At 40.4% G+C, this 10647-nt stretch overlaps 1 protein-coding gene across 1 annotated transcript; it reads left to right on the forward strand.

Annotated features, from left to right (window-relative positions):
• The first annotated feature begins 4028 nt into the window (after positions 1–4028).
• Fibin (fin bud initiation factor homolog) lies at positions 4029–5861 on the forward strand. The gene has a single exon (XM_055604095.1). The coding sequence runs from the start codon at positions 4412–4414 to the stop codon at positions 5063–5065; it is 654 nt and encodes a 217-aa protein (XP_055460070.1). The 5' UTR covers positions 4029–4411; the 3' UTR covers positions 5066–5861.
• The last annotated feature ends 4786 nt before the right edge of the window (positions 5862–10647 follow it).

Below are 10647 nucleotides of genomic sequence, written 5' to 3' on the forward strand. Positions count from 1 at the left end.
CAGTTTGTTGGAGATGGCTTGTGTCACTTCTTGGGAGCTGATGGTTAGGTTTTCAGGAATTTTACAAGCCAGTTGTTAAACACTACTGTTTTTAAATTTTAACCCATTTAAGATGGTAATTTAAAAGTTACAACAAAGGGGATATATATGCAAAATTCATCACTTCCAGTTTCAAGCCTTTTACTACTTCTTATTCCCTTGAGTCCATCTACAGCTAATGTATATGTGTAGGAGGAATGCTATGTGATGATTCAATGCATTCATTCCCAGCTCTGTATTTAATAATGCTGGTCATAATGAGGATTTTTTTAAACCGGTATATGTACACTATTAAAATCAGTAAATGCAGCAGATAGAAATGCTGCCATATTATGCAGCTTCTCAACACTTTTAAGCATGCTATTGCAAAAAGGAAGCAGTGTCTTCCAGGTGTAGTTCACAAAAAATGAGGTGTGGTGTGGGGAGAATATTCATAGACAGTTTCCCAGAGTCTGTCTCCATGCTGTCCCTTTTCTAAACAGACCCTAAATTAGCCAGTCATATAGTTTATATGGTAGACCTTTAGCTGACACACAAAGCCTTTATTTTCTTAAACTCAAGGGCTTATCCAGACTCATACCACCATAATCTTAATTTGTGGATAAATCCAATGAGGCCAGTTGTGGACACTGATGCTGACATGAGAGGCTTGTCTAGAACAGTAAAAAACCCACCTGCTATTCCTGTTAGATCCAAAACAAACAAAGTAGTACATAGCCCTACTTGGTGGTTTGAATAAGAATGCTCCCATAGACTCATCTGTATAAAAGTTTGGCCCATAGGGAGTGGCTCTATTAAGCCTTGTTGGAGTAGGTGTGGCCTTTTTGGAGGAAGTGTGTCACTGTGGATGCAGCTCTGAGGTCTCATATCCTCAAGCCAGGCCTGGTGTGGCAGTCTCCTCCTGCCTGTGGATGAAGATGTAGAACTTTCAGCTCCTTCTCTAGCACCATGCCTGCCTGTATACCACCATGTTTCCCCACCATGACAATAATGAACTAAACCTCTACAACTGTAGGCCACCTGCAACTAACTGTTTTTCTTTATAAGAGTTGACATGGTCATGGTGTCTCTTCACAGCAGTAGAAACGCTAAGACAGCCTAGAAGAGATTGCTAATCTTGGGAACACAAGAAATGGTCCTATCCAGCCACGAATAAAAACTGATGTAGTGGAACCGAGAGATAATGAGAGAAAACTAGGCTTTAGAGAAAGTCTTTCTGAAAACCTAATCTAAAGATGTATGTGAGCCAATGAATTTTCATTTATATTTAGTCAGACTTCAGTTTACATGTACTCACTTGCAGAGAAATAGTTTCTTTACTGATTCATGACACAGTATTTGTATCTTTAGATGAAATGATTACACAGAGAAAGTAAATACTCTTATCTTTTCTCTTCATGACTCTATCACCATCTGCCTGAGTCTTTGACTAGAGAGCCAACTTGTTACAGGCTGAAATTTTTTAGTGTACATCTTGCTTGTATGTTTAATTAAAAATACATCCTATAAGTAGGGAACTGGCAGGGAGTCTTTAATATAACTTTAAGTAGTTGAATTGGTTAGCAAGTCTGAGGTGAGTAGATTGTGCCAGAAGTGGAGTGAATCTGTGTAAATCCTTACTCTCTTTTTTGGCCAAATAGCCATTGTGAATTCATCAGCTGTCATTTGTGAATGCCCCAAGAAAAAGGAATGAGGCAATGTCTTGTGAGCCCAACAGCTCAGTCTCTAAGTTAGGAAAGGTTGGAGTTTCCTGCTAGGACAGAAAGAAAACAAGCCTTGGTCTTCTAGTTGGCACAACACTAAAGAACTCTTGCTTTGGCCTATATTTTCATGACATCAAGTCTCTAGAGAAAAAACTAAGATGTGAGGCCATCATGAGCATGCTTCAGAAAGTCTGTATGTTTGATTTCATATCCAAAACTAACTCATTACTTAGCTGAGCTTTTCATTGTCTAGGAGTTTGGATTGCCTGTGACAGTGAGAGTGATGACAATTCTGACAACAGCGGGGCTCTGTGCATCTGAATGACAGCTATCCTTGTGCAGAGGGAGAATGTAAAACAGTGGGCATTCAGTGTGAGTGGCTCAGCTACATAGGCAGAAATAGCAAATCTCTTTGGAGATAGAAGCTTCCCCATTACATTTTTCCACTTATTTTCTGTTTCTTTCCTCCACAATCCCAAAATAATCCAATTACAACATTGATTTATTTATTTTACTTTAATTCTCCCTGCACTTCCCAGATTGAAAGCTCTAGGAAAGCAATAGTTTGCTTCTAGTTTTGTTCATTGTTGTATCTTTAATATCAGAAATAGAACTTTATGAATAAAGTTAGATAAATCTTTGAACAAATGGATGGACTAACAAATGGCCATTTGCCAATCAATTCATGAATCAAAACATAAAATGACCTTGTGGGAAAAAATTGTTTTTTGTTTTTGTGTTTTTTTAGAAACTAGTGGTCTTTTCACAGTTTCACATTTCTAGACCCAGAGACAGCACTTAAGGTACCATGTGGAAGGTGAAACCACAGTCCCGCATGGTCCTGATGTCCATCAGGCCCCTTTTGAAGAGAGTTACACCCCGGCCAGCCTCTGAAGCTCAGCTGGCAACACAGCCCCATCACCTACAGCTCCTCCTCCTGCTTTTGTTTCCAGGAACAGGACTGATGACCCAGATGACAGCCAGTGTGCCCAGGGTGGCTGTAAGCATCCCTGTGGGGCATACACTGGGTTACCTCACTGGACCTTTAGTGACCGTGGTAGTATTGATCACATAAAGCCTTGGCATCACTTACCCGGCATTTACTTGGCATCACTGTGCCCGGCAGGCACAGCAGTACTCTTGTGGTCCTTGCTTTCATGATACAAAACAGTTTGGGGAATGTGCCCAGAATCAGAGCAACAAAGTCTATAAGGGTTTCCATGTGGTGGGAAAAGAGTACAAGCTTTCAAACAGATTGGTTCAATCAAGAAGAGCAAGTTGAAGAAACTGGTTGTGATGGACAAGTTGTGTAAGCATTAAAAGGAGCAAAGCACTTGGTAGAGAAAAGTGTGAGGTATGAACCCAAAACTTAAACATTATTAGGAGCTTCATTGCTTTGGAATGCTCATGAAGCTTGGTGTTTTGAGTACATATGTATTTATAGAGATATGTATGTAGAACTGTAGAACTGGCAGCTGGACAAATGTTTGGGCGGCTTCTTTAAATCAGTAGTGGTAATGTTATTATTTGTGAATTAATTAGAATAAAATTATTTTCTTCCAGAAAAAAATAAGGTTTTTTTAACTTAATTTTAAATCCTTGTACCTTAATGGCTGAACTACAATCTAACGGAGACAGTAACAATTGGCTTCTACATGTGGGTTAATATGCCAACCCTGTCAGTATCTGAAAAGAGGCCCCAGCAGTCAAGTACTAGATAAAAGACTCAGTAAGGCTCAGTGGGACTCTGTCTAATAGATCACACAGAGGTCTCAGTTGATTAAACAGGAAACTTTTTTAAAAATTTTATTAGCAACTATATACCATAAATAAAAAATAGTTTTCTGTATTCATATTGTTCCAAAGTATTGTTTTTTTTAATAAACTTTAAACCATTTCCAAACAAAACTGCTATTTTCAACACTTCAAATTTTGTGTTAATAAAGGTTTTGCAAATGAGTAAAAAATCTATCTCACCTGCTATTTAAGTGTCTGAATTGTCATTTCTCCATTGCAATAACCTCTTGCCTAAATGTGCTAATGGTAATTGGATTTTATGTTTATGTTCATCCTCTAACGCCCCTATTCGAGCTAAGTCTTATTGTACAGGGTCTCCTCTTCCAAGCTTGGAAAAGATACCCTGTACCTTTAACAAGGGACCTGGTGAGAGCTTTCTTTCTAAACTTGTTCCCTAGCTCCCAAGTGACGAAATGAGCTGTAATTTGAGAGCCCTGCAATCCTTGGGATATCTTTAGTCAAAGGGAAAGAAAGCTCTCTGTATTCCCACCCAGTCCAGGGGTTGAAAGAGTTTCAGAGAGCATGAACAGCTTTCCTACCTACTAGCTCCATCTCCCTGGAGGCAGAGGGAACTCCGAGGGTGGCCGCGGAGCCAGCGCCTGGAGCAGCAGGTCCCCACTCGGCGGGGGGAGCAGTCCTGCTGGAAAAGCCAAGGCTGAGTTCTAGACGCCCAAATCAGAGGAGCAGGGACGCAGAGGAGCGTGGTGCTCACCGCTACTGCGCAGAGCCTCATGAAACCTGCCGGGGAACAGCGATCAGAGAGCCGCCAGCACGCTGCTCCTCAGGAGGGCGCCTTTGCCCGGAGCCGCTGACTCCTAGGAGGATCCCATTCCTTTTTCCTGAACTGAAACCCCTTCTTCCGAATATCCAGAATGGTGTTCCAGAAGTTGATCTGGATGGGTTTCCTCTGCCACCTGTGTCGAGGCTACTTTGATGGTCCCCTGTACCCAGAAATGTCTAATGGGACCCTGCATCATTACTTCGTGCCTGATGGAGATTATGAGGAGAATGACGACCCTGAGAAGTGTCAGCTGCTCTTCAGGGTGAGTGACCGCCGGCGCTGCTCCCAGGGGGAAGGCGGTCAGGCTAGCAGCTTGCTGAGCCTCACCCTTCGAGAGGAGTTCACGGTACTGGGCCGCCAGGTGGAGGATGCTGGGCGCGTCCTGGAGGGCATCAGCAAAAGCATCTCCTACGACCTGGATGGGGAAGAGAGTTACGGCAAGTACCTGAGGCGGGAGTCCCACCAGATCGGGGATGCCTACTCCAACTCTGACAAGTCTCTCACTGAGCTGGAAAGTAAGTTCAAGCAGGGCCAGGAACAGGATAGCCGGCAGGAAAACAGAATCAATGAGGACTTCCTGGGCATGCTGGTCCACACCAGGTCCTTGCTGAAGGAGACGCTGGACATTTCTGTAGGGCTCAGAGACAAATACGAGCTGCTGGCACTCACCATCAGGAGCCATGGGACCAGGCTAGGTCGACTGAAGAGCGACTATCTGGAGGGTGGGGGACAGAGGACGGGCTAAAGTTTCCATTGTAAGTGCTTTATTCTATGCAGATTTGCACTTTCAGAATGCGTCCGAAGTCATCTTTTTTTAAAAAAAGGAAAACTTTAAAAGGCTGAGTTATTCCGATTTGGGTTTACTTTTGTGCATTATTTATGTTGTTATTAGTAAGGCTTTTTCAACGGTAAAAAGCAATGTAAAAGCAACTGGGGCTTTCATAGCGCTACAGAATCACTCCTTTCAGCCCCATCTAAAGGGTGTGTATATTTTGTGTGGAAGGACTAACTAAACTTCTTCACCCTGAAGATTTTGTGGACACGGCGCGGGGAAGGATCAGCCTTCTCTTTGGTCTCTGAAGGCAGAGGAGCCTGTTTTGCAGATGATGCCTCAGGTTTGCTGCGCGCCTGCCAGGCAAGGAAGTGGCTTGATTATTCTTTCGCTCTTATTTATTTACCATAGTCTTAGTTGTTTCTGTTTTGTTGCAAAAACGTTACTAAGAACTTACATGCAAATCACCAGCAGTAAGATGCTCAAGGTTGCCCTGTGGGTTTGTGTAAGTTGGAGGAAGCAAGATGTAAGACAGCAAAGCTTTAGGGTGGTGTGATTTTGTTTTGTCTTTCACTACACCATCAGAAGAACAGAGTGAACACACCCCTTAAGGCTCTATGATTTAGGTTATGTATTCTTTCTTCTCGGGATCAAGAAGTAATTGCTAATTTTTGCTTACTGGAAACTTGTATTTCAGTGGGGAGGGGGGTGTCTAACTTTAGAAACCCCTTACCTAAGTTTTATTATTCAGCCAATAAATGTTTTCATATGATACTGGCTCATTTCCTAATTTCCATCCATAACTTCCATATTTCAAAGAGGGACCAGTGCAAAGGGGAGAGGAGATAGGCTTGAAGCCAGTTTACCAGAGTACATGATAATGATGCAGTAAAATAATTAAAAAAAAAAAAGTGGTGGTATATTTAGAGTAGTCTTCCCCTCCCTGATCAAACACATCATCCTAGTAAGGGGCAGTGGGAATAGCCTGTACCTAAATCATACATTTGACTTATCCTCTTCTGCTGGAAAATGTTAAATTTCTCCAACTTTTTACAGGCTTCACTAGAAGAGTCTAAGGCCCTCAGCTCCTGTGCTCTCATTCTAGAGAGGAAGCATTACATACATTCTTTGTTAGTGATGCTTAACAATTTGAAAGCTATTTCTGTGTTCTTAAAATAAATGGATTAAAGTGTGAAAGTGCATTTTATATTAATTCTTCCCTGGGCCAACACTCATCACCACCTTAAATATGGGTTTTTTTTCTCACATGCATCCAACAGAAGATACATAAGAATTCACATTCTTCTTCTGTTCATTGGAGAGCCTTTTTTTCTGCCCTCTGTGCAAGAAAAACATCGGCATTTATCTGCTTTGTAGATTTTTGTCAGGGGAAAATTATATGATTACTTTAAAGGGCTTTTTTTTTTCTTCAAGGAGTGAGGAAAAATTAATCAGAACAAATATTATATTTGGTACTTAAATGTATGTGAAGTCCCATGGATTCCTGCCTCAAAATGACAATATCACTCCCAAGCACACAGCTACAACATACAGACTAATGACATCTTGTTGATTTTACCAGTTGCCGTAGGATATTAACACTCATTGAGGCTGGAAAACTGTTTCCCTCCGGCATGCCATTTCAATGAATTGGTAATGACTGCCCATCAGATTATGTTAAGAAGGCCTGAATAGGTACAGAAGAGTGCTGCACAGCTTTAGAGATATTCACATAGGTGCAGGAAGTGATGTTCAGACCTCCTACAGGTCTGAACGCTGAAATAGACTATTGGTGAATTAACTTCTTTTCAGCGCTAGTATTCTTTAGTTCAACAAAACCAAAATGTTCATTTGTGGCTTAGAGAAACAAGCTGTGATCTCCAAAGACTTGTGGAGATGATACGAGGCAGCAAGTGGGAATCTCTGGGTAGAAAGAGATTATTGGAACAGACATTGGCAGATAGCCAAGAAAGTGCTATCACTTGTCACTGTTTAACCTTCTTATGGCAGGGACTCAGGTTCACCGAGACCTCTTCTTCCCACTTTATCATTAGACATTACATTTGGTTACTCATATAGTGATGAATATTCACTGAAAGCAATGGGTGTTTTATTTTTTAGGCTCTGATTGTTTTGAAGGGCAACCGAACCAAAAAAAAATCTGGGCCTACCAGTCTTTTCTGAGACTGACACTTCAACCAAGGACCATTGCATAGAGATAACCTAGATGCATAGATGAAGCCCATGGCAGCTCAGTGTCCAAGTGGGTTCCCCGGTAAGGGGAACAGGGGCCATCTCTGACATGAACTCAATAGCTGGCTCTTTGATCACCTCCCCCTGATGGGGAAGCAGCCTTAACAGGCCACAGAGAAAGATAATGCAGCCAGTCCTGATGAGACTTGATAGGCCACGGTCAGATGGAAGGGGAGGAGGACTGCCCCTATCAGTGGAATTGGGGAGGGGTATGGGAAGACAAGAAGGAGGGTGGGTGGGATTGGGAGGAGAGCAGGGAGGGGGCTACACTTATTCTGTGTAGTACTGAGATAAGTTGCAGGTAATTCTTAGAAATTACAAAACCTTGGGACTTCAGCTATGAATCAAACATTTTTTGGATTGCTATTTAAAACAGAGAGCAGCCTCGTTGCTATTGTGGCTAATATTAAAAAAAAATAGCTAACCTGTTTGAAAAGTCAATATTGTTAGTAAGGGCCAACACTAAGAAGTAAGTTATTTCTTTTCATTGTAATAACAAACTACTTGTGAATAATTTTATACAATTAAGTGGTTAAGGTATGCAATTAAACGGTCATGTTACATTGCCTTAACACCCGAGGAGATCCATTTAGAAGTGGAAGGATTTGTTTTGGATCGTGTTTTCAGAAATATCATTCCATGATCCTCAGGCTCTGCTGCCTCTGGGCACTTAGTGAAGCTTGGGCTATGATGGCAGAGTGGGGTGGTAAAGCAAGGCTTCTCTGGTCATGATGGCCACAAACCCAGAGAAAGAGAGCAAAAAGAGTTTTCATCATACTCCAAGTTTTCTTCATGCTCTGAATCCTCAAGGTATATAAACCTATCAAAAGTTTAACCTACTAGTGAGGTCAGATGCCTCAGGTCCAGTCACTTCTCCGGTCTACCTCTGTTGACTCTTACAATACAGTGAGGATTTGGTGGCTGGTTCAAATCTAAATCCCAACAGGACATTACACACTATATGGAAAGATGTAATACATTTCAAACAGTACCTGAGTTATTACTGCCATTTCAGCGATTATAAAAATTTTATCACTGAGGCCCAGAAATTCTAGGTGCTATTCCAGCTTAAAAATGTGTGATTTTTATATAATCAAGTATGTTGTTGCTTCTCATTGATGAGTATGAAACTGGATACATGATCATGTGCATGATCCTCTAGCCATCTACTCCAAACTCCGTCCTTAACAATTCCATTAGCTGATGCCACCTAGATACCAGAAGATGTTTGGCTGCTCGGTGTATTGAATCATTCATTGATAATTTTTCTATGAGATGTACCACCAATGTTACTCTCTCAATCCAACCGCTTGAACAGTTCCACATACTAGCTTGAAGCATTTTGTAGGTATGTAAGTACCTGGAGGTCTCACAATGAAAGTTAAGCAGTGTTTAGCTTCTGCAATGACCAAGCCAGACAGATAGTCATAACCATGACCGCCTGAAGCCATAGGGCACACTGTGTGGCAGTGCCAAGAAGCTGTCCAACAACTTACATGTCACATGCTATCCTTTAGACTCTTTTCCACCACCCACTAAGGAAACAGGCGCAACACCTTAGGACAGAAGCTTCAAAACAAAGAATGCAAACTATTTTAATGTTGTGAAGACATCCATAAAATCCGTTAGCAATATGAAATCACTCTAAATGAGTATATGGTCACGTTTCCTTTGGACTTTTTCAGACACTAAGTATTAAAATCATCATGATATGAAATGTTACTTGGGTAGAAAATAGAAATGATAAATATGCTTTACAGATGTTTTAGTATAATATAGGAAACAAATAGAGGTACCAGAAGTCTTCATTCTAAATAGCATATAGAATTTTGTGAGACTAATACACCAAAACCGAAAATTGGATTCTGTAAATTATTTTAGTAATTTTGACATAGGGCTAACCTTTGGGGACTACTATGTCTAAAAGTCAGACTTTTTTAATATTATCAAATATTGTTAGTGTACCACAGTGGGAGGGAACCAGGTTGGAAATAGCCTAGACACATGAGGAAAATGACCCTTAAAGATTTACCATGTAACAAGGTAGAGACTGAAGAACACACCAGAGCATAAATCAGAATTATCTATAAATATAAAGCATAGTGATAAAATAAAGATTTGTTATAATTACATATTCAAAAGATGCATAGCTTTTATTATTGCTGTAATTTTGTTTCTTTCATCTTTACATCATTTTCTGATTGCAAAAAAAAATCATGTATTTTCAAGTTACTGATATGAAATACATAATAAGCATGAAGAAGACAAAATCATTTATACACACAAATTTACTCCTTACACACACTATTTGCATTTTGCTCTGTCTTTTCGGTGCTTTCTGTACACAGGGATGAATCTTCAACTCTACTGATTAACGTTCATGTTGCTTTTAAATTACTCTGCAAAACAGAAGAGGGGAAAGGTAATCATCAATATACCTTAACTATGAACCTATGACGTACAACAGTAACCTGTCTGGTACAATAGTGGCACGAATGTTATGAGATCAACCAGCCACTTTTGAATTGGATATAAGGCCCATTCTGTTAGATGAAAGCCATTCCTGACACTGCTAAGTGGCCAAGAATCTGAGACTAGACAAGTCATAGCCCTACAAGAAAGTCTAATGCTATTATTCTGCTGAAAGAACATGGCAATAAAATGACATACTGCTATACCCACGATGAGTACCTCTCTCAACACACACCAGAAAACTTCTTCTTTCATTAGTTGAGAGTTAACACAAAAACCCATAACTGAACAATGGGCAGAGAGTGAGAGATTTTGAAGCACTCACAAGAGTGTGCACAGGTTCAAGCCAGAGAGTGTTTCATTGCTGAAAGGGAGAAGTTAAACATGAAGTTCAATCCCTAACCAATAAACTATAACTGATTCCCACAGGTAGGTATATTTTTAATTAGGAAAAATTTCAGTCTTATAACCAACATACACATTAAATATGTTTAGCCTCATAAATCTTTCAATATTTTTAGATCTAGGCCATCGAGGTAAATCACAAAGTAAAAACATTTCCTACAAAACACCGATGGCCTGAGTTCAATCCCCAGAACCAACATGGTGAAAAGAGAGAAAGCCAACTCTCACACTCTGGCCTCTGACTGCCTTTCATGCTTCCTCATATGCATAAACAAGTAACTACTTTTTTTCAATTTAAAAATCTGAAGTAGATGAGGGAGGGGGTCACAGCTGGGATACAAATTGAATAAATTGAAATAAATTCAACCAATAAATAAAGAAAAATAAAAATAAAAAAATCTGAGTTATGCCGTGTATGTTTTCCT

This window comes from Psammomys obesus, unplaced genomic scaffold, assembly GCF_907164565.1.
Source record: "Psammomys obesus unplaced genomic scaffold, mPsaObe1.curated_primary_1811, whole genome shotgun sequence".
NCBI lineage: Eukaryota > Metazoa > Chordata > Mammalia > Rodentia > Muridae > Psammomys > Psammomys obesus.

What these genes read in the sequence shown, in the direction of transcription:
- Fibin (XM_055604095.1), top strand. Translation starts at nt 4,412, where the DNA reads ATGGTGTTCCAGAAGTTGATCTGGATGGGTTTCCTCTGCCACCTGTGT.